Source organism: Phoca vitulina, unplaced genomic scaffold (assembly GCF_004348235.1).
Source record: "Phoca vitulina isolate PV1807 unplaced genomic scaffold, GSC_HSeal_1.0 scaffold6, whole genome shotgun sequence".
NCBI lineage: Eukaryota > Metazoa > Chordata > Mammalia > Carnivora > Phocidae > Phoca > Phoca vitulina.
Window position 1 is genome coordinate 13,004,245 of NW_022589709.1, and position 27,736 is coordinate 13,031,980.

Consider the following 27,736-nt stretch of genomic DNA (forward strand, 5'->3'; position numbering starts at 1 on the left):
ATTCTTTAGCATAAATTCCTAGCTGTGCAATTACTGGGGAAAAGGATACAAATACCATAAAAGAAACGTCGTCCACAAACATTTTTATTTTTCCTGAATTGGCCTTTATGCGGAAAATGGTTGCTCCCCACTGAGGTATATGGTTGCAATGAGGGCCTCTAAGACCACTTATTATCTATGAGATCCCATGATTCTAAAATGATGATGCCATAAGCCTACTGATTCTTAATTCAAGATGCAGAAGCATGTGGTATGTTGCTGTGCGTTCCCAATGAATGAACGAGAGCAGTCTGCAATGGGACAGACGAGGTGCCTGGGGAGCAGGAAACCCCGGTGATGTTCTCGCTGCCACCCTGGGAGACCAGACAAATGGACACGCAAGCATTCTCAGTCTCCCTCCCTTTCCTGTGCTGGGTTGCCCCACCGGAACCACTCGAATTATAAACGTAGGCACATGGGTCCCATGAGAATTGGCAGCAGCCCCTGGCAGCAAACCCATGCGGAGAACTGGAAGACCAGGATGGGAGACAATTGGTTGGGATTGAGGGGGGATGGTGGGAAGTGGGAGGGGGCAGCAGGACCAGCCCCGGCCCCGGCCAATGAGAGGAGCCCATCTCCCGCTGCGTTCAACTGGAAACAGGGAAATGGTTCTGCTGATGTTTCCATTCTCAAACTCCCCCGAGAAGGTGGATAATAAATAACGGACAATAACAGATTGCACACTGTCAGCGCGGGTACTTCTTTGCCCCGAGAGAACTGATTTTTAATAAGAGCGCAGATGACATGTGGCGGGAGTTGTTGCTGACACCGGTGTTTTGTGGGCTTCAATAAATCACATCAGCCTGGAGGCTCTGGAATGGACGGGCTCATTGGGTGCTGTTTGCTGATTGCTACTGGGTCCTGAGAAGGGTCCCAGGGCTCTGAGTCAGGAGGCTGGATGCTGCAGCCTCCTGACTGCTGGATTTGGGGCCAGTTACAACCTGGACCTCGGTTTTCCCATCTTTACAATGGGCACAATCCCCTCAATCTCACAGCACTGTTGCAAAGGGTTATAGAGGGCAGTGGCCATGAAAAGTGGCATTTCTGTCCTCATGGGAATATCATTCAAAGGATCCTCCTTTGCCAACAAAATATGCAAGATGACAAGGCACAAAGATCAAGTGATAGATAATAGGGCCTAGGGATGGGGGTGGCCCAGAGAGGTGCCATTCCTGCTCTTGTAAGGTAATAACAAATGCCGGTAGTAGCAAGTGAATATTTATAAAGTGTTTGCCATGGGCCAGAGCTATGGTAAGCCTGTCTGTACATCATCTCATTTAATCATCATAAAACCCCATGAGGTAATTACCACCTGGATTTTAAGGAAGACACACAGCTAGGGAGGGGCAGAGCCACGCTTGGAAAGTAGGTAGACTCTGTGGCCATCTTGTCTTTGCTAGGAACTCACCTGCCTCAGTGGGCTGCCCTCTACCCTGAGTAGGACAGGGCGAGGCAAGTGTCATATGGTGACAAGGTGGGGGGCAGGTATGGAGGCTGCAGACTCCAGAACCCCGTCTAAAGGGGCAGATCTGCTCAGCCTTGCAAGAATATAGATGGGAGCCCCGGAATGGCCACATCTCTCCATTTTCCAAGAGAGATTAGAAATTAGGATTTGTATGAGAAGGCTCCTGATGTTTAACTGTTAGCAACTTATTAAAACTTTGTTGTTTTGAAAAGATACTCTGTGAGCCACCTGACTCCACAGTGGCTAACTCATAGCTGTCTGTGAGCTGAACCAGGCATCTGGGCTTCTAGTTTGTGACCTCTGATACACCCTGCACAGGTTCACAGTGTTCCCGCTGCCCCTCTAAAGCCAGAGGGACCAACAGCGGAGTGGTCCTCAACACCGTGGCCACAAACCACACACTGTGCTCTACGAGGGTGCAGAATACAACTGCATGTGCTAATCCTCACTAGGGAGGTGCTAGCAATCTTGCTGTGCACAAGCAGCAGCAGCAACTCAGTGGCTTGTGATTTGTGCTGGCCCGTGGGAGCGCCGGGCTGGGGAGGTGTGGGGGTGGATAGGAGCACTCAGCACTGCGTGCTGGACTTGGTCAAGCACAAGTGGGCATCGGGGCTCTGGGGCACTCACAGCACTCGGAGAGACCGCAGCCCATCGAAGGCGTGGACAGGGATGCACCGCAGCTGGTTGTAGCTCAGGATCCTGCGGAAGAAGACACAGGTGCGCTCTTGGCCATTCCTAGTCTCAGCTACTTACGGCCGTACTGTCCATTCTGCGGACCAGTCAAAGCAAATGGTTTCTTTATCTTCCTAATTTTAAGATATTGACAAAAAACCATCCCAACAATAAAGGGAAGAGAAACACCTTCCACCGCTCCAGAAAGTTCACTGGCTTTGTTTCCCCAGCTTCCTCTTGTGCTCCACGGCAGGCTGGCCTCCTAACCAGCTTTGCCATCACCTCCCTCTATTGTCAAATGGTCAGTGCTCACAGTGTGCCGAGCTAATGGGAAATAAATGGATCTGAGCAAAATATAGTTGTGTAGGGAAACCCTCCACTGGGAAAGAAAATTCACAAATCACAGAAGGTATTCCAAAGAGGGCCTTCTTCAGAAGTAATTAGGTGTTAGTTCCTCTCTAACTGCCCAGACGGTAGAGTTCTGCCCTACTTTATTTTCCTTCTGGTGATTAAGGTCTGCTCTACATGGGGGCAGCCATAGCCCTGAGGATCACTAGAGCAGAGAACATAGGCCTGAGGGGGCAGGGAGAGAGGATGGCCACACGCCACTTACTGCCAGGCCCCTGTTACACGCAGCACCCCACTGTACTCACAGGGTGGAGAGGTGAGACATGTTACTGAAGGTGTAGTTGGTCAGCACGCCAATGCTGTTGTTGCTCAGGTCACTAGGAAAAGTAAAATAGAAGGGCATACTTTACTGTTGTTGCATCTGTAGGGGGTCATTCCCAACTTTCACACATTCGTGTATGCCTGCTGCCCGTCCGTCTGTCCGTCCATCCATTCATCCATCCACTCACCTATCCACCCATTCATCCAATATTTTCATTCAAGATTTATTCAATCCCTCATTCAAGCGTTTGTTGTTCATCCATCCATCCATTCACCTAGTCAACCATTCAATTACAAGTCTATCCTTCCATCTCATCCTCCCAGCAACACAGAACACACGAGATCTCTCCTTATTCTAGCGCCATTTCCCCCAGGTCAATCCTTTCTTCCACTGTTCCTCTCTCACTTCTGGCATTCATTTGTCGCATCTTATCAGATTCTCTCTTAGGGGGAATGAGGTTGGTGGGGGTGTAGTGCTCTGCCAAATACAACCTCCAGCTTCTCTTCGGGGACAACTACCCCAAGCAGTGGTGTCCCATAGTAGCTGCACATTAGAATCTCCTGGAGAGTGTTTACACCCTCCGAGGCCTGGGTCCCATGTCCAGATATTCTGGTTTACAAATCAGATATTCTGATTTAATTGCTTGAGGATGGTTTGGAGCATCAGTATTAAACAAACAAATTAATCAGCTGAGGGTGAGAACCATTGCTCTAGAGGAGTGGTTCTCGACTCAGGGCACATTTGCTTCCCCAGTGACATGTGGCAATGTCTGGAGACATTTTTGGTTGTCACTACTTGGGAGGGACGCTACTGGCATCTCATGGGTAGAGGCCCTGAGGTGCTGCTGAACATCCCAGTGTCCAGCACAGCCCCACAACCCAGAGTGACCTGGCCCCAAATGCACACAGGGCCGAGGTGCAGAAATCTCACCTAGAGGCTGGCTTGGGGGATAGGTAAGAAGCCAGGCTGAATGAGGTGACAGGTGGCTTTCTTCTACCCATCTTCCACCCTTCTTCAGTAGCCCCACTTTCCCAAGGGCAATAGTGATTCATTCTGAAAGAACTCTCCTTCTCCCCCTGTGGACTGGCTCCCTGCTCCCTGAGCAGCCAGGGTGATCTTCTAATGACCACTCGCTCAAGGAATTATTTTGTACCCTTATGGTTCCCCTCCTGGCAAGACAGTGATGCTGTCAGGGGCAAAGCTCATGGACCACCCAGCTTCCTGGGCCCCACCCATGCCCCGCAGCCCTGCTCCTCATTTGGGAGTTTTCCTGGGTCTTGGCCGACTTGGAGCCGGTATGAGCTACCACCTGAAGGAACCTCAATTTGAACCATCTACTTGGAACATTTTCTAGGCAACTAGAGGAGGAAGAAGAAATGTTCATTTAAGCTTCTGGCAAACCTCAGTGTGGCCGCAGCTTACAAGAAACTGGAGGCTGGGGAGTCTCAGGATTTAATTGGGGCCCCAGAAAGTCAGAGGCTCCCCCACCTGTCCCTAAGCCAAGGAGGAAGGTGATGTGGATGGTCAGTGATGCCAGGCTCTGGGTATTTCTGTGTGTAGTTCTCACTGGTAAGGCCTGCCACATCAGAATGGCTCATGCCTCCCAGCTGCCTCTGCTCCACCCCGGGAGAAAGCGTAGGAATGCCGTGAAGCCCACAGACCGTCCTCCCTTACCCTCCACATAGTTTCCTGAGCTCCCCTAAGAGTGAACATTACATGCCCCCCCCCGCCCCCATGCCCGGCTCCTTACATAAGTGTCAGGTGTCGGAGGGCAGACAGCTCCCTGGGCACGGCTGTTAAGTGGTTTCCTTCCAGGTACCTGAAAGAGAGGTGCAGAGTGACGCCTGGTCAAGAGACACTGCATACATGGTCATTTCTCAGAGACCCCTCCTCCGACTTTCTGGGTTAGGCTGGGCCTCTGTTTTGCTCTCTCAAAGCTCCTTTTCTCCCCTGCCCCGACCTCAAAGCACATACTACATTTGTCATTTAATATTGATTTGTGTGATTATTCAACGAATGACACTTTTCCCCACTGGACCACTCTCCTCCATGATGGCAGGGCTGTTGCCTGAAACCGTCCAGTGTTGGACCCCCCAGAGTGTGTACACAGCTGTCACCCAGTAGGTGTCCAGTAAACACTTCCTGAATACATAAAGCACTCACTCTGTGCCCAGCCCTCACAATACTCTCACATGGCAAGGATTCACACCTGAGGAAACAATTTCAGAGATGTTCAAACACTTGCCCAAGGTCACACAGCGAGTGAGTGGCTGAGCTAGGATCCGAACCCAGGTCTCTCTGACTACAGTCTTACCACAGTTCCTATGGCCTCTACTTAGCTACTGGAGAACATGGGAGAGCTGAGCCACGATTCCTGTTAAGAACCCTAATTCAGGCTTGCATATGTCCGATGTGCACCGGAAGCTGAGGAAAAAGGGCATGTTCCTGGAGCACTGTGCTGTGGTTCCCAGCAGGATGACTGCCTGCGGGCGGGGGGACGTACCAACAGATGGAGACTCCTGCTGGACAGGCAAAGCTTGAGCCTAGACCTGACTGGACTTCAGGGTCCTGCACTGACCTGCTCACCTGGGATGAGGCCACCTCCTCTGACACCTGAGTGTGCTTGAGGACAAGAGAAGGAAGTCTTGTTTTGATCATGAATTACAAAAGTGACGACTACCCTCAAGAGGTGACATGGGCCAATTCATTCACTGCCATCCTTGCTGTAAACTCCTTCCCCCTGGGCTTCCTGTTGCTCTCGGGACAAAATGACAAAACCTTGAAGATGGCTTACAATGCCTGCTCTGGTCTCCTGGGCGAATCTCCCTTGACATAAGGCCCCCAGAGCTTCCTCTTGGAATGGTGCTGATGCCCACAGGTGCAGAGTCTGCCTTAAGCTCCAAGAGGGCAGACCCTCCATCTTTATCTGTAGCCCAGTGCTTCTCAAACTTTAACATAGGTACACATCACCTGGGATCTTGCTAAAAGGCAGATTCTAATCTGGTAGGTCTGTGTCGGGTTGGAGAGTCTGCATTTCTAACAGGCTGCTGGGTGAGGGTGGGAAGTGCTGGTCTGCAGGCTGCGTTTGGAGTCACAGCATACTGGCACACCGCCTGGCATCCGGCAGACCCACCACCGAATGGCTGAATGGGATGACAGGGGTTAAAACGGGATAGGAGTGTTTGTCAATGACCAAACCAGGCTTAGCTTTCAGGACAAGTTGGAATGGGTGTTTCCTTAAATTAGGGCCAAGTGACTTTATTTCCAGGGCTGGCCCCTGGGAATCCTCATGGCCCAGAGCACTGGGCAGGACCCCATATGGTCTGAGGTTGCCATGGCATGTTGGATTGTTGTCCCTTTGGTCCTTAATCCTTTGTGGCGTACCTATTCTGTGCCAAGAGCAATGCTAGACGAGAGGGGTAGATACAAAGATGAACCAGAGTCCATTTCTGCCTTCAGGGAGCTTGATCATCTGGCCTAAAACTCAGCCACATACACTTAGATCATGCCCTCAGGCAGAGGAGCTAAGAGAAATGTATTCGCTGATGCATTCATTTGTTCAGGCAGAAATGTTTATTGGGCAACTGCAGTGTGCCAGGTAGTGTATATCCTGGTGAAGACAGGCGTGATGCCTACTTTCTGGCATTTAAAAATCTAATGTGGAGAGGAAGGGGGAGGGAGTGGGAGAGAGAGGGGAAGAGGGAAAGTGGGGGGAGAGAGAGAGAGGACATACACAGAAAGCGACATAAATTACAAACCGTGATGCGGGCTTTGAAGGAAAGGAGCAAAGTTCTGGGATGGAGTCGCAGCTGAGGCGGGGATGCTTGGGATGGCAGGAGCAGGGGAGGAGGGATAGTCGGGCAAGAGTGAGGCCTGTGGAGGGCCCTGAGCTTGGGTGTTGTTGAGGCAGAGAAAGAAGGCCGGGGAGGCCGGTCTGGTGGGCTAAGGGAGATGGGCAGATCACCCTGAAGCCTCGGAGGTGGGTTTATTCCAAGTGCAGTGAGTGACCGCAGACGGGTACGGGGGGGGCTGGTGTCACAGGAGAGCTTCCCCTGCGTTCACCCTTCTGCTCTGCCCTGAAGGACGGGTGGCAGGGCATTCACATTCTGTGTGGACACTGGCCCTGTGGCTCAACAGTGGGGGCAAGGAGCAGGCGTGTGAAGAGCTCCCAGCCTTCTCCACTGGGCAGGGCGGTTCTGTGGGCGTGGTGGGATTCTGGGGTCATGCTGGGCCACTGCCCTCAGGGAGTGTTTTGTGGACAGTGTGGCATGGAGGGAGGGAGGGAGCTGGATGAATGAGCAGGGCTGGTGCGGAGGCATTGTGCCAGGCAGCGTCTCTGCTGGAGGGAGGCTAATTAACCACGAGGGAGCCACTTGAAGGGGTCTAGCCTCGGGCTGGCAGAGACGGCTCACCCTCTCCCATGCTGCTCATTCTCTCACTCTCGTTTGTTTGCTACAACTACTTACCAAACTTGAGACATCTACGAGGAAACCCAGAATAAGATACCACAACCCCAAGTCTCCCTGCTGGGGTGTTTACAGAAGGGCCCATGACAAGCACATCTGAAGCAAGTTACTTAACCTCACAGACAAGGAGACATAGTGACAAGGAAAATAACAACACAGAAACAACAGGTGCATAGTCTAGTACTATGGGATCCAGAGACTCTGGTCTGTTATCCAATCCTCTCAAGAGGATCTTGCTGGCTGTTTGGTCCATTTTGTTGACAAGAACACTGAGGCTCAGAGAGGGAGGAATGAGTCCAGGAGCCAGGATCTAAACTCAGGTCTGCTGGGCTGCACGGCCCAAGAAGTCAAACCCATGCTATTTCAGCTCTCCACCTGGAGCTCCTTATTTTCGCCTTTGGCCACCTCTGTCCTGAGAGGATTCACTCTACCACAGAACTTACTCTCTCACCTCCCCTAGAACAGAAGCTGCATGCAGCAGGGATCTGGGGCCACTTCTGTTTCCTGTTGCATCCCCAGAGCACAGTGTAGGGCTTAGCGCACAGTAGGACCTCAAATATTTGCTGAATGAATGAATGAACAAATGAAGAGAAGGGCTGTTCATAGGGCCCTGGATTAAACAAACAAAACCTACAGTGGTTTCAAAGAATGCCCTGTGCCTTGCCCACGTCCATCCGTAAGGCAGGCCATGCTCTATAGATGATTATAGATGATATAGATTTGCTGAACAGTTGAATGAACACATAAAATGACCACTGGAATTCAGGGAGGCTGACAGCATGCTCATCTGACATAGGGAGCTTCCGGCGAGGGGGGGGTTGGCTGGAGGATGGGCAACGTGACACAGATGCTTCTGGAACCTCTGGGCCTGCTGTGCCAGTTCCCTGGGTTCCAACCTGGCTTTGATCGGTGCTCTGCCAATGCTGACTGGATCGGCCTTGCTCCCTGCTTAAAATCCTTCCTTGGCTTCCACTGCTTGCTAGAGAAGGACTACCTGAATCCTGCCCAAATCCCTCCAAGCTCTGTGGCCCATCCTAGATTAGTCAGGGTTCTCTAGAGAAACAGACCAATTGGAGAGAGAGACACACACACACACACACACACACACATATAAATATATATACAGAGGAAGAGAGAATTTGTTTTTTAAAATTTTTTAAAAAGACTTGAGAGAGAGAAAGAAAGAAAGAGAGAGAGAGAGAGTGCCCACATGCATGCGGAGAGGGGCAGAGGGAAAGAATTCTCAAGCAGACTCCCCACTGAATGTGGAGACTGACATGGGGCTCAATCCCAGGACCCTGAGATCATGACCTGAGCCAAAACCGAGAGTTGGCCACCCAACCGACTGAGCCACCAGGCGCCCCAAGAGAGAATTTACTTTAAGGAAGGGACAGCAGGTTGGAAACTCAAGTAGGACTTCTGTTACGATCTTAAGGCAGAATTCCCCCCTTCTACAGAAAACTCTAGTTTTTTTGTTTTTAAGACCTTCTACTGATTATATGAGGTCTACATCCTCATTATTCTGAGTAATCTCCTTTACTTAACTGCATCCACAAAATACCTTCTGGGCAACACGTGGGCACCACAGCCCAGTCAAGTTGACCCATGAGATTCACCGTCCCAGGCCCTGCCTGCCTTTCCTGTTCACCCCACAGCAAACCCTCCCTTGGCCTCAGCCCCACCCCCTGAGTGCCCCATGCTCCTTTTGGGGGGCAGGTCTGGGAGCACGCGTGTCCCCCCCCCCCCCTTGCTAGTTCACTCCAACGGCTGCTGAGAGCTCAGCTGGCACACTGCCTCCCCGACATCATCCCCCACACCCACTGGGGACGTGACAGGCTACTCAGTCCAAGCTCTCGGCGTAATTTCTTCCCAGCATCTCACCCCCCGTGACGTCCACGTGTGAGTCTGTGATTAGTGGGGTGGAGCCGTGGCTGCTTGCTGCAGCATCCTAGGATGCTGGCTGGCAGCAGATGCTCAGGAAACGCCATCCGTGTGATGCAAACCCCAGGAGTCCCCAGGGAGAGCTGCGTGCGGCCCGGCAGGGCTGAGGGGGGCCCGTGTGGGAGCCGCTTTAAGGGCACCGCGTCCCTGGCAACCTGGTGCTGTGGCACAGAAGACGCGGAATCAAAAGGCTTCACATCACAAATACAGAGGTGGCTGTGGGAAAGCTCTCTTTGTGCAAAGCCCTTCATGAAGACTCTGAACTCCAAAATTGCCTGTAGCCTGCAGCCCGGCCCCAGAGGGACGCTTTTAGGAGACGGCATTCTTGCCCTGCCATCCTCAGAAGGATCAGAGCTTCTCCAGCGGGTCAACCTTTGTGTTGATCTGCATTTAAATGCTCTGTTTTAGCCCCAGCTCGAGCAGGAGGACCCGGCTGCCTCACATGAAAATCCACACAGAGCTCTGTCGAAGGGATGCCCCCCACTTCTGTTGGGAGTTTTGTGGTGCGGATAAGTGCCACATGCAGAGCTCTCGGACCTGCTGAATGGAGAAGGAGAAGGGCAGTTGCCTTCCAGGAGCCCCCGCTCATGGCCAGGGTTTCCACCAGGGGCCTAGGATGATGTGGCTCCCGCTCAGGAGTCAGGCTGCCCAGGCTCACATCCTGGCTCCACGAGCTAATAGCTGTGTGACCTTGGGCAACTTACTTTACCTCTCTGAGCTTGCATTTCACCTGCAAAAGGGGGCTTATCATGATTGCCATCTGGAAGTGATTATGAGGATTAAACGAGTCTCTGTGAAAGCCCTTGGAGCAGTGCTCAGCACAGTGGTTTTCAGTGTGTTCTGAACACACACACACACTCTCCATCCAATAATACATATGAATATGAGTACATATCACAGATAATGATCCCCTTGCTGTCTATTCTCTATTCTTCTTGCAGACGTAGTATTTCTAAAATGAGAATCACATCATGTCACTTTCCTGTTTAAAATTCTTCCTTGGCTCCCGCATTTCTCCTGGGATAAGGAGTCAGCTCTCACCATGGCCTATGGGAACTGCAGATCCTTCTTGAGTTTTCAGGACACACCAGTCTCTTTTCCATTCTATTTGCTCCATTACTGGTCTTCTGGTCTTCTAACTTTAAGATCTTTCCACATTTGGGTCTTCACAAAACATTTTCTTTCTTTCTACTGCTTTCCACGTCCCGCCCCCACCCCCTTTTCCTGGGAAACACTATTCTCTGTCCTATCTGAAATGCCTAATTTCCTGATTAGCCTTCTTACATCCTAAGTTTCTGACACCAGGGGTCTTATCTGTCACATTAGCTACTGTGTTCCCAGCTCCTGGGACATTATCTGGCACAATAAACTCAGTGAACACCTGAATGCATGGAGAGGGCTTCTCTCAGCTTGTGGCCTGTGCTCTGGCCTCCCTCGGTCCCTCCCACAGATGGCCATCACTGCCCGATAGCCTCGAAGTGTCCTCTACTGAAGCCATCTGCTGAGGGCTTCTCTGGGCCAAGGCCTGTGCCAGGACTCCTAAGTGCTGCCCTGCCCAGAGCCAGCTGCCCTCCAGCTGGCTGCAGGCAATTTCTGTCCCTTCCCCGGCCAGAGAAAGGCAAGAATATAGTCAGCGCTGGGCACTTGCTCTCTAAAGTGCTCTGGGGAAACTGCCGAGCAGGGGTGGGGTGGGGAGGTGCCAATATGCAAAGAAAGCAGCAGCTGGTATTGCCAGACAGGGTACGGCTGTCAGGACGGGCCCAGCCGGAACCAGTGACAGGTCCCTCTAGCATCATGGCAGGGGCGCCATGTTTGCCTTGTCCCTGCTGAAATGCAGGTGGCAGGTTCCAAGGAGACGCATGACGGTCTCCTGCAAATCAACGAGCCAGGCCACTGGGCAGAGCACATGGGGGACCCAGGCCTCTGCCAAAGGGAGTAGTTGAGTGGCTAAAGGATGGGATTGGGGTCAGACAGCCCTGGGCTCGAGTTGATGTTCTGCTGCTTCTTGGCAGTGTGTTCTCAAGAAAGTCTTCAACCTTCCCGAGCCTCAGTTACCTTCTCTGCAAAATGGGAGTAACAGTACCTGCCTTGTAGGATTCCTGGGAGGATTAAGTCAGATCATGTATGGAAACCATCGACCACAGCGCCTGGCACACGGTACGTGCTCGGATTGCTGACTGTGGTGGATCGCAGCTGGCCAGACACATCTTCCCTTGGTTTCCTAAAGCCTAGGGTGGGCAGAACTGCCTGCCCTCCTCCCTATCCCAGAGCACATCCTGTCCCCGCCACTCCTCCGTGCTTGTCACTTCCTACATTGCTCTACCCCTTCTTTAGCACGCACCTCTGTCGCCCTACATTTGAGCTGCTTGCTGTACCCCAGATCCCCATCTTCGGGCCCCCTGGAGTTAACCAGTGCCAGGCCAGGTCCTACCCCCTCCTTCAAGCAGTGCATTCTTCTCATTACCTCCTGCCATACTCAGTCTCACAGAGCTTTGTCTCAGCCCGTGCCCTGGTGGTTAAGCCCCAAACCCTTTCAAGCCTCCTATCAGTGCTGTGGATGTGTGCGTACCGTGAGTCTGCTTCCCAGGATGTCCACAGACTCCACACCCCAGCATAAATCCCCTCTTCCAACAGTGGTACCGCGGGGAGATATGTCATCCTTCCCTTCTCCTCTCCTCGGGATGTCAGTGGTGGGAAAACAAATCCATGCTCACAGTCCTCACACGGAAATCAGTTTCAAAATTTCCTGGATATTAAGAAGGAGTGGACTGCAGGAGATGGGGAGGGGTGCATTGCTTGCTGGCACTAGATTCTCATTCTCCTCTCTAGCCCTCAGGAAGATGTGGATTTACAGGGTTTGTTTCCAGAATCAGGAAGGTCTGATGTTAATAAACATCCCCTTAAATGCAAGCAAAGAGAGTTTTTAGGTCTCAGTTCTTCCGGAATGGCAAGCCTGAGTCTACGAGGCTCATGGCCCAGCAAGAACAGAACTTCTCTGAAGCTGATGAGGGCCTACCTTTGCAGACTGAATTTGTGTCACCTACCTTGGGGGCTGATATGTCTGCTTCTGCCCTGCTGTCAGTAAGCTTTTGTAGGCTTGCTTCTAAATCAGGACCCTGCTGTTGACTTCTAGCAGGGGTCTGGATTGTTTGCCTGCTAGTGTGTAATTACCTGAGTGGTTCTTAAAGTGTGGTCCACGGGCCACTGGGACTCCTCTAGACTTTTTCAGGGCTCTGTGAGACTGGAACTACTTCTTTGATAACATTAAAATATTGTTTTCCATTTATACTGTGTGAGGAAAACTGCTGGCACCTCAGTATGAATCAAGGCCGTGACACCACATGATAAGTGGTCACTATAGTCTTCCCCTTTAAGTACATGCAGGTAAAAAAAAAAAAAAAAGCCAGTTGCACTTGAGAATGCCCTCCGTGAAGCAGTGAAAAATTATTAATTGCTTTAAACATCAACCCTTGAACACACATCTTTTTAATATTCTGCGTGGCAAAACAGGAAACACGCATAAAGCATTTCGGCTTTGGTTTTCCAGAGAAAAAGCTCCGGTGTCACTGAGTTACAAGCTGAACTAGCCGTTTTTTAAAAATTTTCTTCCATAAAACACCATTTCTGCTTAAAAGAATGACTAGCAAACAGGTTATTCTGGGATGGGTATTTAGTAGACAATGTCTCAAAAGTAAAAAAAAAAAAAATAATAATAAGCCTGTCACTTCCAGGAAAACAACTACTAGTACTTACTGGCAGTGATAAAATTCAAGCTTGCTTCCAAGTGAAAATTAAAAGTTTAGAAAACTTGTAACTGCTACACTGAGCAGTATCCCTTTACTGGGAGACTCTCCTGAGGGCATCTGTGGTGATGTTACCGGCTAGGACGTTTTTGATACTTTGTAATGCAAGGTGCCAACTTCAGGAAGATCTCATAACTCCGTGAAGGAGCATCTTCCCAATGACCAATGCACACTGTTACAGGATCCTTCATGGGGGAAAGCTCCATTCAAGTAACAGAGTATAGAAAGTCCATTGATGTGGTTTCGGGTTCCACACAACAACTGGCCTTTAAGAAACTTCCACCATGTGATTTTGGTGTATCATCAAAGAAGGATATCCACAATTATTTGGAAGGGCTATTAAAATTCTCCTCCCTTTTCCAACTACATGTCTATGTGAAGCCAGATTTTCTTCTTGTACTTGACCCAAAACATCATATCACCACAGAGGGAATGCTGAAGTGGTTATGAAAATCCAGTTGCCTTCTACCACATTTGTAAAAATGTCACTCTTCTCAATTAAATTTCTTTTCTGTTTGTTTTTCATAGAAGTTTGTATTTATATAAACATGTAATGAGTAAATTATTTCTAAATGGATTAATAAACATTTAAAAAAATTTCTCAGTAGTACTTTCCAATTTGGTAAATATCAGTAGCTATAACCACATAAACAAAAGCAGAGTCCTCATTGCTTTTGAAAAACCTAAAGGGCTCTTGAGACCCCAAATTTAAGAACTTCTGGGGTAGGGGACAAGAGCATGGGATCTGGGGTCAGACCAAGCTGCCTTCTGATCCTGATTGGCTGCTTTACTGGAGATGAGGCTTGGGGAGTGGCTCTTGGTTCTCAGCACTGAGAGAGAGCCAGGGGGACTGCATGCCTACCTCAGTGACTGCTTGAACCAGCAAGGGTGAGAGCCGCAGGTCCCAGGTGGCCCTCACTCAAGAAGAGAGCAGGCCAGGGGTTTGCAGAGGGCTGACAGAGGAAAACTCACTTCCCGCCTGTACGGTACCACCTTGCTCGCTCGTGCCTGCAGTAGGCTCCCTCACCCTCCCCTTGGAGAAATGCTATGGAACTTTGTTGTTGTTTTTTTTCCTTCTCAGTGAATTAAACTTAATTTTGTTTTGTACATTGGCAGCTCTGCCTGAGACCGCTAATGATGCCTGAGGGAGCTGGAAAGCCAGCCCTGGATCCAAACACTGATTCTGGTCCTTGAACCTGAGGCCTCCAAGCTACTGCTTTCTGGGCCGGTTGACTTTCACTTTCTCTGGCATCAATTTCCCTGCTCCCCCCTTACCCGGACCCCTCCCCTGATACTCCTCCTCCACTGCCTCCGGGAGATGGTCTGGGCTCAGAGCTCAGGGCTGCCATCCTGGGTGTGCTTTGGAAACCAGTTTGGCCGCGGGGGGTGCCATCATTTCCAAAGCAGGAAATCAGGTCTCCCCAAGCTCTGGTGTTTACTTTATCATTACAGCCAATTATCTTTGTTATTTCAATCTCTATTTCATGAGCTTTGGGGAAAAGCATCCACAGGCCTGTTTTCATGGCATTTTCTTCTCTTTGGCATGTGTCACTTGGCACTCAGTTGGTCCAGGAAGGAGGCGAGTACCTGGGTCATTTCTGCAGCCCCCACCCCATGCCACCGGCAGACGGAAGGGCCTGGGGCTGGTGGCGCCACGAGGTGGTGCTCTTGCAGACCTCAGCAGCACAGCCAGGGCCCAAACGCAGGGTGTTGTGGGCCTTTTAGTGACTATCAAGTCCTTCCGTCCGTCCGTCCTTCCTTCCTTCCTTCCTTCCTTCCTTCCTTCCTTCCTTCCTTCCTTCCTTCCTTCCGCCCTCCCTCCCTCCCTTCCTCTCCTGGCATGGGCAGCCCGGTTCCAGCCTCCTTGAGTGTCGGGGAGATGCTGGGAGCCACAACACACCCAGGCATTGACCTGCTATTCTAAGTCAGTGTCCTACTCAGGTTCCCCCCAACCCACCTCCCCCCGAAGCACTGGCAGAGCCAGTCCCAGTGGGAGGAACAGTCCCTGCTGGTGTCTTGGTCAATTCTGTCACTTGTGTCAGAGGGCAGGGTGCATGCTAAGCTGTCCCAGAGGAAGGGGCGTGCCCAGGGTCCAGGGACACAGTGCAAGCTTGCGATGTGGCTGGGGAGTGGCATGCGAGTGTGTCTTCCCGCGCTGGCACTCTGGGTCCCGGTCACACCCCACCAGGCTCTGCCCGCCACGACCCGCAGCAGCTGCCTCCCCTCCTGCCTCCCCCGCCCCGGATCTGCTCCTCACCCTTCAGGCTTCATCTCCACAGAGAAGCTTTCTCTGATCTCCACACCAAGGGGAGCCTCTCTACTCTAGGGTGTCACAGCGACCTTGCCCTCTCTTTTGTGGCACTGTCATAGTTGTCATCTTGCACATGCTGCTGAGACGGTGGAGCATACGTCTCCCTTCCCAGTGACCTGGGGGCCCCACACGGGTGGCGGTCTCCCCAGTGCGAGCAGAGGAACCCGACCCACCAGGCGTGCAACAGACAGGCGCTGAGTGAGTGAGGGACCGAGCGGAAGCAGGAACATGGCGTGTGCGGGCTGTGCTCCGGGCCATTCCAGGGACACCTCCCTGCCCATGGACTGGCTGAGCTTTCCAGGGGGCGGGAAGGCAGTTTCCTCCACAGCATGAAGAGTGCCTCAGGAAGGGAATGAGACCTCTTTTGTTAAGTGGGAGCCTCTGGGGCAGGAGCAGCCCTGAGGAGTTGGTGTGGGGAGTCAGATGGCTCCCGGGTGGAGCACGAGCAGGACTCAGGACTAAGATTTCACCTGTAACATAGGTAGCCGTAAGGGGGAGCAGGTTGGTAGAAGTGCTCCAGAAGCCACGGTGCCTGCTAGGCATCGTTTTTACAACGATCTGGGCTGTTTCTGGTGTCAGATTGAGAGACTGCTGGGGAATCTGGAAGGTGGAGTACAGAGCAGGGGGCTTGGGTGGGGGGGTATCTAGAAAACAAGATGGTAACCCTCCTGCTTGTATTCTGGAGGGCCAGGTAGTCGTCGCTGGCCAGGCAGAGGCACTGGGGAGGAGTGCTTCCTGTCCCCGTGTCGAAGCTGCCCGACCCCTTGGCTGAGGCTCTGCTGCCACGGTGCCAGGGTCCACTCAAGGAAGGGCGCCCCAGGCAGTCGTGCTGGGGACACTGGAGATAAAGCGTGGCGGATGCTGGCGGAGGTGGGGTTAGAGGGTGGGAGTACTTACAGTTCGGTCACGTCCTTGGGAATGCCTTTGGGGAGGGCGTGCAGCCCCCTGTTGCTGCACCGGACCACCGTCTCCACGCAGGTGCACTGCTCCGGGCAGTGGGGGCCCACCTGGCAGCTACTCTCGTCATTGCCTGTGGAGGGTCCCAAAGTGAGCATGGGGGGACACTAGCTTCTCTGGGGGGGGGTGGGGGGGTGGGGCAGGTGAGCGAGGCCGGGTGCCAGGGACCAAGCCGTCTTCAGGAAAGGAAAGCCCTCCACTCTGAGCCCGAACCAGAAATAAGGAGGCTGCTGGTCTCCTCCATGGGTAAAGGGGAAAGAATGTATGTCTGGATCAGGGAAAAAGGCCACCCCTCTGCTACCATGTTCAACATAAATTGAAGACTTTAAAAACTTGATTAACCAGAGTATTAGATAGGGAAGAGATGACTGTGAACCAAATCCAGAATAAGCCAAACTGACTGAAGGAGTGCTCCAGGGTAGGCGGAGAGCCCTGTCTACTCCCTCTTTCTCCTACCGTTCTCCACTCCTTCCACCGACACAATCCGTCTGGGGTGGTAAATGTGTCCCCAGCCCGTTATACCTTAACCTCAGTTAATCTACAAACCAGTTAATTTGTCTTTAGATAAGCTATAGCTGACCAAGTAAAAAATGTGCTGGCTGAATTTATGTAAATATGTCCTTTGGAATCCTGACACTTAAAGCCTTGGACCTCCAGGTATTCATAACCCGCCCAGCCAGTGACAGAAATTTCCCAGGAGCTCATCTTGAAGTCTGTTTCTCAGGATACACTGAGCCTCATGACATAGATAGGAAAACTGAGGGCCAGGGCTCTCATGCACGGTTGTGTAGGTTGCGTACTGCACAAGGGTGCCTCCCCATCTAATGGGCGCTGATCTCACTGTGGATATGATAGATTAGGACATTTAGTACAACAGTATTCTCATAGACAGCCATAAAGTGTCTCGTTTTAAAAAAATCAGTATATTATGACACATTTCTGATAGAAGTAAAATGTCTTTAGGAAGAGGCCCCTTTTCTTAATTTGCATAAGGGAGCCATATGGTTAGCAGCAGACCTACAGAGCCCCATAGAGCCCTTCAGAGCCACAGCTGCATGCCAGAGGGCAGAGCAGTGTCAGATCTCAGGGGGTCCTGGCCATTAGTTACCTGCTGCACCTCTCCTCTCTTATTATCTTTCTTGCCTTCCCAGGTACTGCCCCTCTGCCCCACCCCCCAGCCTCCTCACCTTCACAGGTAAAGTCCTGGCTGGCCACATCCTGGATGGGGATCTCCTTGAGGAAGAATGGCTTCTGGCACCGGGGGTTCCCACTCACGATCCGCCTCTTCCTCAACCACTTGCCGAGCCAGGCCAGGTGGCAGTTGCAGTTGAAGGGGTTGGACAGGAGGTTTCTGGGAGGAAAAAAGGGCCCTCTCTGAGTGGTTAGCACCTACCGCTCTACTGTGGAAGCTGGCCTCGGGACCCAGGGCTGCAACCCTGGGGCCTGGCTCCCCAGGGAGGCCTGCTCTGGGTTCCGGGGAAGGAGAGAGGAGGTCCAGGAAAGGAAATGCAGACTCTCTTCTAGAATCCAGAGGCAGTCTTTGCGAGGGTCTCATTCCGGACCTCTGCGGATGGACAGGACTGTGGTCTCCTGCCGCGCCCTCCCTTCTCCGCTGAGCTCCACCTGTGGACTGTCTTCAATCCCTCAGCACGGTTCTCTTACACTTAGTGCCTCCACCAGCGCTGGTCCCCGGCCTGGCATGACTCTCTCTGCTGTCTGCCTGGCTGCCTCCTCCTCCTTCCGTCCTGGCGTAGACAGGGAGACTAGAAGCTGCACCTGTCCCAGCCTTCTCCCTCACTCGCCCACGTGGCCTGCTCAGCAGCCACACTGGGGGGGATGGCACGGGGGCAGAGCAGGGTGAGGCAACCCACACTTGAGCAAAGGATGGAAGGAGGGGAGGGAGGCCGGGGAAGGCTGTTCCAGGTAGTGGGAGTGGGTCTAGGGCGTGGGGGGCAGTGAGGAGGCTGGGCAGGGGGTGCTGGCCTGGAGGTAGGTTAGGAGGGACTGGATGGTGTGGGCCCTTTAGGACATCTATAATTTGGCTTTTATTCCCAGTGAGGTGGGTATTTGGGAACAATAGGCAGCAACAGGAGATGCAACCAAAAGCCTTTCTCTTCTGTCTTTCAGAGAGTCATTAGGGAAGGAAAGAGAGAGAGGAATGGACCAGCAACTAAGGTTAACAGAGCCACGTGGAAATACTATGCACAGCCATAAAGGCTAACGTGTGTTGAGTACTTTCTATATCTCAGGCCCCTCCTTTGCATTTTACAAATATTAACGGATTCAATCTTCGTAACAATCCTATGAGATGGATTATACAGAAGGAACAATTCAAACACAGAGAGATGAAGTAACTTTTCTAAGGTCACACAGCTAATAAGAGGTAAAGCCAGGGTTTGAAACCAGGAAATTTGCTCTAGAGCCCATCACTTTACTATTCTAAAGCCTCGTTTACCAATACAATGAATTAACCGGGCAGGAGCACTCATTTAGGTGTCCAGAAGGCTAGATTCTAATTCTGGTTCTGATACACATTTAAGCGGCCAGTGACATCATTTAAAACCCACTGTCAGATCATGTCACTGGCCTGCTTAAAACCTTCAGTGGCTTTCGATGAAGACCAAAATAGTCCATGGCAGGCCTGTAGCCTGGCCCTGGCCTGGCCTCCCTTCTGCCTTGCCTTATACCTCATCCTCCCTTACTCTGTGCTATGACCATGTTGGACTGTGCTCAGTCTCATGCATCTGCTCTGCGACAACCCACCACAGGGCCTTTGCACATGTTCTTCTTCTTTTTTTTTTTTTTTAAGATTTTATTTATTTGCGAGAGAGAGAATGAGAGACAGAGAGCATGAGAGGGAGGAGGGTCAGAGGGAGAAGCAGACTCCCTGCTGAGCAGGGAGCCTGATGTGGGACTCGATCCCGGGACTCCAGGATCATGACCTGAGCCGAAGGCAGTCGCTTAACCAACTGAGCCACCCAGGCGCCCTGCACATGTTCTTCTGATAGAAGGAAATACACTTCCCACTTTCTTGAACAAGCTAACTCCCACTCACCTTCCAGAACCCAGCTCCAGTGTTCTTTGACAAAGCCTATATTGGGTTTTCATATCACCATGGACCTCCCTTCTGTGGTAATTCACTATGCTGTGAGCTCCAGAAAGGAGGGACCATGTCTGAATTCTTAGCACCTCGATGGTGCCTGGCACATGGAGGGAGCCCAGCAAGTGGTTATTACGTTGACAGATGGGTAGGTGACTGTGGCCAAACATGGTAGGGAGCTGCCAGGGGAGAGGTGTGCAGGAGAGGAGCCCAGAGTCAGTGTGCAGTGGGTCCAGGAGGACTTACATGGTAGATAGGGAGACAAGTGTGGTGAAGGCTCCAGGGGTGATGGTGGTGATCCGATTGTCATAGAGGGACAGCAGCCTCACTGAACTCAGGCCAGCAAATGTGTCATTGCTCACACAGTTGATCAGGTTACTCCTCAGCATCCTGCAAGGAGAGGGGTAGGGATGAGGGTGCACAGGCATTATCTTCTCTCCACCACAGAGCCACAGGGTGTGTGTGTGCGTGCGTGCGTGTGTGTGTGTGATGCTTTTGCCAACTCCAGGCCAGACTAGTCATGTTGCTGAGGTTTGTTCTGTGATAGGCTGTGGGTCCCCACTGTGGCTACCTGTGAATGTGTGCGTACATTCTTGTCTGTGCATGCTTTATGTACAGTAAATACGGGTGTCATGAGTGTCTATGTGTACACATGTATGTTGTATGGTGGTCAGTGTCTGCATGTCTATTTCTGGGAGGAGAAAGGAGAATCAAGATGTGGCTGTGGGCCATCAGCTTGTGTGTGTGTGTGCTCGTGTGTACATGCTTGTTTGTGTGTGTGCTTCTCGGCATGCGGCCTGTGTGTCATTTTTATGTATATGTGTCTATATCTAAGTGGGTGAGTGTGTGTGTGCCCCTCTCAGCACAGTTTCAGCATGAATCTATCTACGTGTACACCTTCGGACAAGTATCTTTCAGGATGCGTGTGCTGGGGGTGCTGAGCATGCTAAGCGGTTTCCCATCGAGGCCTTGGGAAATGTCTAGTGCCTCTCTGGCTCCAGGAAGGAAGGCACTCAGCTTGTCAGGACAGGGCCCAGGAGCTGCCCGCCAGCCTTCGTAATCCCCCTCCGAGGCCCCCGTCCTCCCATCTCCTTGCAGGCCTTGGCCCAGGATCCAGGCACTCACAGGGTCTTGAGGCTGCTGAGTCCCCGGAACATGCGTCCATGCAGCGTTTCCAGCTGGTTCCCGGTCAGCATCAGCTCCTGCACACCGGCCGCTCCATCGAAGGCACCCTCTCTCACCTCCTTGATCTTGTTGTTACTCAGGTTTCTAGAAGGAGGAGACAGAGCGGGTCAGGATGCAGGGAGGGAATCATAAGCCCTGCAGTCACGGGGGACCCTCAGGCGCCCTTGGACCAAGGACTGGATGGTGGGGCTCCCTGATGGCTTGGTCTTCAGCACCCATGGCTGTGGAGCAAGGACCCCAGTCCTACACGGTTGGGGCTACCCTGTGAAACAGGCTGCATGCAGCCTGAAGTCTTTTCAGGGTGATCCTTTTTTCTAAGCCCCAGGTACGAGCACATTTAAAATGGCGATTCTCAAACTGATTTTTCTCCCTTTATCAGAAACACTCGCCTAGCAGTGCTTCTCACATGGAAGGCCAGAGAAAAATATAAAATGTGCCCTCTGTGGGGGTGGGACGTTTGTAGAGCTTCTAGCTCTACAGTTGAGATCCTTGATATAAATGGACACTTTCTAGTTACTACTTTCTGAGCACTTATTATGCATTTGGTTCCATGTGAGGGGTTTGGCCCACAGAATCACATCAAATCCTTGAAACAACACCTATCAGAAGAGTATTACATGTATTATCATTGTCTCATTTTATGGATGAGGTGACTGAAGTTCAGAGAGTTTAAGTAACTTGCCCAGAATCACACAGCTGATAGAACTGGGATTGAGGCCAGGCTTTCTGGTGCATCAAAAGTCCTCCTAAGTGAATGTTCCTTTGGTGCTGTGGATACTCACACCCTTCTGTTACTGCTTTGCAGAATTCAGGGCTTGGGATATTGTATTTTCCAACAGCTTGGTCCTACCAAGCCTTGGAGCCACCCTTTCCAATTCTGCTCGAGCTCCGAGAAGGCCTTTCCCTCCGATGCCTGATACCACAGGCCAGGCCTCTCGAGAGCTCCTGCAGGGCCACCGGGGCTGCGAGTCCGCCAGGGCGCTCCTTGGCAGGGAGCCTCCATGGACCACCCAGTCAGCCTGAAATGCATCCCAGACAGGACGGATGGAGTGGAGAGTGATGGTGTTTACACAAACTGGGGGAAAAATCCAGTCTCCGGAGCAAAGAGCCTGTCTGTGCCTTGCACAGGAATGGTGTTCTGCGAACGGCAAAGCTGCAGGTGTAGACGGAGCATGCTGACCCTCTAAGCACACTGAGGACCCACAGCTGTTAGGACCCACAGCTGAGCCCCTGGTGCTTTTGCTTCTCTCATGCGCCCGTGCGCAGCTCTGGGCTGACCCATGGCAACCCCAGGGGGTGAAGCTTCCCTCGGCAACCGCCTCAGAGCTAGCGATGGAACTGGGCACCCACGGGCTGGACGCCAGTTTGGTGCCTCCTTCCCACGTAGGGCCTGGGCCTGCAAGGCAGGGCAGTGCCCACGCCTGTGTGCAGGTGCGGAGGAAACAGCTGGCGCCTCGTCGGCACCCTCAGCGCTCCTGTCATGGCCCTGCTCTCCTGCCCCTTCCGTCCTGCCAAGGAAACAGGAGAAATACTCCTCAGCATCCTCCCCTCAAGGTCTGAGAGATTTGGGAGACTCTCTCTCTGGATTTCTGCCCCCCTCCCCCTTGCTGGCTCTCCTTAAACTCAGCCGTTTTTGTTTGTTTGTTTGTTTGTTTGTTTTTTAAATAAATCCTGGTAGTCCTGGTCTGGGATAACCCAGGAATGAAGGGGAGACTGCAAATTACCCCCAAATTAGACATGGGAGGAGAGATAAAAGCTCTCCCAGTAGCTATAACTCATATGAATGCCGGAGGAGCAGGATTTTACTCCAGAGAGTTAGGCTCCGTGGGGAATTAAAGTACACAGGACGGGCAATGAAGATGAGTTAAAGCAGCCATGAAGGGGGAGGGCTTCCATTTCCCGACATCTGTTTCTTCAAATGAGCAAAATTAACATCACATTACTGTAAGGTTTGTGAATTGGATTTCCTCAGGTTGGGAGAATGGAAAACATAAGGAGAGAAAAAAAGGAGAGGATAGAATTTTCTAGAAAACCAGGCTGTGGCTATCTCTCCATTCATCAAAGCGCTGCTCAAAACTACAGGCAGCTTGGGGCAAGCGGTCCACTCACAAAACGAGAGCATCGGGCTTTTGTAGGAACTCTCTCTTACTCTCAGAGCGCTATCTTCCTGAAGACGCCCCAGATCCCAGGGTCCCCAAATGTGAAGCCAGGACCACTCAGGAGGCCTCGCTCCATTTTTGTCTCCACAGACGCACCCAAAGGAATATGGCTTCATCCTGGCTTTGACTCTGATGAGGATGGGATCTTACCCAAGGGTCCAGCCGTGGAAAACTCCCATGCAGGCTGGGGTGGGGGTGGGGGGCGGGGGAGGGCAGTTCAGAGGGGCAGCGCCAGGAGAAACCCAGTGTGTGTCCCCGCTGCCTCTGCTGGCTGTCGGCTGTCCCAAGAAACAACGAGGCCCCGCAGGCTGGGGACTTGTCTGGCTTCCCCTGGAAACCTGAGTCCGAGGAGGCAAGCCTGGGCCTCTCCTAGCCCATGGCTTGTAAGACCGCCCAAGCACTCTGGCAACAGGGAGGCATCTGTGATCCTGTTTAAAGCCCAGTCTCAGATGAAAATGTAGTGGGGAGAGAGCTAAGTGGATTTTGTTCTAGAAACTAAGGATACTGGGTCATCACGGAGCAAGCACTCTGGCACACTGTCAGGTCAGGGAGGTCCCGTCTACCCTTTTTATGAACCTCTCTCTCCCTGACGTGGAAATTCTATTTCCAGCTGGGGCTGCAAGCTCAAATGTCCACAGGGTCCAGGCTGGTGACTTAAGGCAGGAAGCAGGTCCAGGGGGATAGCAGAGTCCACAAGCCCAGTGACCAGAAAAGCACATGCCTGATTTAGGGGGGGCAGCTGCTTCTCACTTCAACTCAACTGCAGCCGTTTGACCGTTTTACCAGATCTTCTGATTTTCCAAAAGATGCCAGAAATTTGGATTTTTTTTTTTTACTGTGAATATTCCTGATTTTTAAAAGTGGGCAACTAATTCTTACTAAAAACACAACTATAGTCAACAAATTCGCCTGTGTGTACCTGATTTTGGCTAGAGGGCTGCCAGGTTTCAGCCTGTGGCTGAGATTCTCCTTCAGCGTAGGAACTGACCTAAAAGTCTGCCTGAGAGACGCCATGACCACAGTCTGAATGTGACGTCATTTGAAGAGTTGCCTGGAGTTACCACTGTACCAATAATCCTTTTGGGGAATGGCTTATACATTTTTTTTTGGAGGGGGAGGGCATCCCTTAGTACATGTGATACTCTTGGAGATCTCATTATTCCCACAGGACAGGTAAAGGCACAGTAGAGTTCCAACACCTAGCTTTATACTCCCCCCCCACCCTCGGCCCCTGTGCCCAGTCAGGGTAAAGTCAAGAGCATAACCTTAGGGCCCCGACCTCCCAGTCCCTGCAGAAGCTTAGCAGACTTGGACACAGGCACAGCTGGCTTTAACCTGACCCTGATCCCGTTGGCCCACTACCTCTATGGGGGTGTTGGGACGGTGATGGGTCCCAGTTAAGACCCTTTACTTAACAAAAAGAGCTGCCATCAAGTTATTTTAAATCAGTGCTTACAGCTGGTGGCCTTTGGGACCAGATCTGTTCCTTCGGCATTTGCTCGGTTGGCTAGTACTACGAAAATGAATTTATGCACACATACATGTGCACACACATGTACTTACTGCCTTTAGGTGGGGCATGCATTCCCCAGCTGATCTGCACTGTTACCACTCCTGGCTCTGCTGCTTGAGTTTTAACCTTGGATAAGTTATATAACTTTCTGGGCGCCTGGGTGGCTTAGTCGTTAAGCATCTGCCTTCGGCTCAGGTCATGATCCCAGGGTTCTGGGATCGAGTCCCATATTGGGCTCCCTGCTCGACAGGAAGCCTGCTTCCCCCCCTCCCACTCCCCCTGCTTGTGTTCCTGCTCTCACTATCTCTCTCTTTCTGTCAAATAAATAAATAAATAAATAAAATCTTAAAAAAAAAAAAAAAGTTATATAACTTTCTGTGTTTCAGCTTCCTTATTTGTAAAATGTAACAATCTCAATGCTTTTTTGTTTTTCTTGGTGAGAGTTACATGAATTAATGTCAGTACAGTCTGGCCCAGAGTGAAGTGTCTAGTAACCGTTAGTGGCTAGCTGCTATTAGTAGTATTATTAGTATTAATTATTGCCATGCACCAAGCTCCTTTCCACAACTGTGCTACTCTCTGGATCTTGAAAGTATCTGAACTTGCAAACTCCTGTTTTAAATATATAGCTAGCTACCCTGGGTCACTCAACCCAGACGTGTTCTTCTGTCTTCCTGCTCCTTTTCATCCCAGGTCCACGTTCAGTGGCCTGTCTTTCACTGACCTCTTCATACTTACTTCTTTTTTTTTTTTTTGAATGGGATTTTATTTTATTTATTTTTTATTTTTTTAAGATTTTATTTATTTATTTTGACAGAGAGACACAGCGAGAAAGGGAACACAAGCAGGGGGAGTGGGAGAGGGAGAAGCAGGCTTCCCGCGGAGCAGGGAGCCCGATGCGGGGCTCGATCCCAGGACCCTGGGACCATGACCTGAGCCGAAGGCAGATGCTTAACGACTGAGCCACCCAGGCGCCCCTTTTCATACTTATTTCTGATCCTCATCATAACTTATAAGGAAGGTAGATTTCTTTATACCATGCAAATAATGTAACTAGGGCTCAGCAAGGCTAAGGACAATCCTAGGGTGACACAGCAGGAGGGGGACAGAGCTGAACTGAGAACAAACGCAGGTCTGTTCTTTGCCGCACTTGGATTGCTGGCTGCTACAGGGAATGTTTGGCAGCCGGGACATTCATTCCAGCACAGCAAACACTGGGACAAACCCAGTGACCTTTGACCCTTTCAGCGAGAACTGGATTTGTGTTTTACCACAGTCCCCACCACTCTCTTGTGGCTTGGATGCTGAGGCTGGGAGTTGGTGGTCACTTACCATTGTGTTTGTGTGGTTGTTTTTCTTGGTGCACAGAAACGGTTCTCTATTCTCCCTTCCCTGTCGCAAGGGAGAAGATGAGAGAGAGACTCAAAGTGTGTGAGCTTCACCTCACACGGGAGGGTAATGTCTCTCTGTGGAAGCAAAGATTACTTCGTCCTGTTTACTATGCAGATATGTACTTGGCCAGCCTTACTCATTTAAATACCTGCCTTCTCTCCATACACATGGAAGTTACTGTTTTGAGGTTTAAAACAGTATGCGTTTTTCAGGTTTGAATTAAACAGGACATTTCCTTGCAGGTGATGGGTGATGTCTGTGCTCGGTTTCCAAAGCCTGACCACACAGACAGCCACAATCCTCACCAGGACCCACATGTGTCCCTCTCTCCTCTGTGCCTTCAGAGTGCTCTCTCCTGCTCCCAGTTACAGAGCAGTCACTGAGGATGTGGGCAAGGTGGTGGCTTTGGGCAGGGAGGGAGGGAGGTGCAGCCCAGGGCAGGGGAAGGTCTTTCTCCTTCTTGTCTGCAGGGGACTGATGGGTGGAAGAGTGGAGAACATGAGAAAAAAAAAAAGGTTTACAGTCAGTTCTCATTATTCACGGTAGTTATAGTCTACAAAGTCACGGGGAAACTGAATTAGGGAATGCTGAACCACGGCTCCTAGGGGAAACACAGGGTTAAGTTCCTGTGGACCTCTGGTCACAACATTGTCATCAGCTGATCAGTACATAACCTTGTCTGATGTGTGTTTCTGTTTAAAGACATCTTATTTAATATATGTGGTTGATTTATTTACATGGCACTCACAGCCTGTAGACCATTACTCGAGTCTGAACAAAGCCCATGTAACATACGTATTTTCTTCACGAGGCACATCGTAGCCTTCTTGTGCTTTGGAAGCCTAGACAGCCTAGCAGCACTATGTATCGGGGCCATTTAAACAGCAAAACCACCAACAAAATGCATAAACATGCAAAAAGATGTGGCACCAAATACACTGTGAAAAGGACACTTGTTTACAGTCTGAGAGCGGAAGCAAAGAATCAGAGCACAGCCTTGTTGGATATCAGCTGAGGACAGGCATGCAGGACAACTCAAATTTTCTGCTGTTTTGTCCGTGTCTACAAATGAGCATGAAAGCACCGTGAGTACTGATTTTGAGATTACAAAGAAGTTTCAGCGAGTAAGTGAATTAGCAAATATGGGATTTGCGAATAAGAAGGCTTGACTATATTTCCTTTGAACCCAACTCTGGGGCCAGGAGGTGTGGAGCCTGGGGTGGGCGCAGGGAGAGGGGCCGAGGAGAAGGGAATCAGAGGGTAGAGAGCCCCTGTCTGTGCTGGTACCTCTGTGAGGGCCCTGGGAAGGGAAGATGAGCGGAAGCAAGCCTAACTGCACACTGGTGTGACTATGGATGAACCCCAGTCTGAGTACCAGCTCCGACATTGATCAGCTGTGTGGTCTTAGAGAAGCCTTGCCAGCTTCCTCACCCACACGAAAGGGAATATGAGGCCAGCACCAGGCAGGTGTACAAGGACTACATGAGCTGATGTGCATGAGGCAGGGAATGTGGCCTCTGGCCCAGGACAAACGCTCCCTTAGCTCAGTCACATTATTCTTGTTTGGCCCAACCTCGGAGGCAGGGAGGGGGTTATGAGGACAGGCAGCTGTGGCACTGGAGAAGCCAATGTAAGCATGTGGGCCCTTTGCCTAAGGTCAGGCTCTGGTCACACCCAGGGACACCTAGACTGAAGCCCAGTGTGCAAGACATCTAGCATTTCTGCTCCAATGTGCCTCACCCACGCAGAAGCCTGTAGAGGCCATCTTATAACAGAACTTTTAATCATCACCTCGTAAAAAGTCCTGAGTGACGGACATGTACCCTAGACTCCTGTGTCCCATTGCTGGTCCTTACCTGAGTTCCTCTTGCCACCCCTTGGGGTAGATGCTGGGTGTGGAGGGTCAGGATAAGCAGAGGGCACTGGAGTGAGGATTAGGGATGGTGCCAAATGCACGCTCTGCACAATACTTGGCAATTTAAAAGCAGTGAAGTTTTGAGGCGCCTGGGTGGCTTAGTCGGTTACGCATCTGCCTTCATGACTTAGGTCAGGATCTCAGGGTC

At 51.3% G+C, this 27,736-nt stretch overlaps 1 protein-coding gene across 2 annotated transcripts in view; it reads right to left on the reverse strand.

Annotated features, from left to right (window-relative positions):
- Positions 1–27,736, reverse strand: part of SLIT3 (slit guidance ligand 3) — a 591,752-nt gene that overhangs the window by 46,951 nt on the left and 517,065 nt on the right. For both annotated transcript variants that reach the window (XM_032403687.1, XM_032403688.1), the window contains exons 17-23: positions 20,550–20,693; positions 19,671–19,814; positions 17,512–17,675; positions 16,265–16,397; positions 4,597–4,665; positions 2,830–2,901; positions 2,132–2,203 (exon numbers count right to left, since the gene is read on the reverse strand). In XM_032403687.1, coding sequence (XP_032259578.1) covers positions 2,132–2,203; positions 2,830–2,901; positions 4,597–4,665; positions 16,265–16,397; positions 17,512–17,675; positions 19,671–19,814; positions 20,550–20,693 — 798 coding nt within the window. The remainder of the gene's footprint in view (positions 1–2,131; positions 2,204–2,829; positions 2,902–4,596; positions 4,666–16,264; positions 16,398–17,511; positions 17,676–19,670; positions 19,815–20,549; positions 20,694–27,736) is intronic.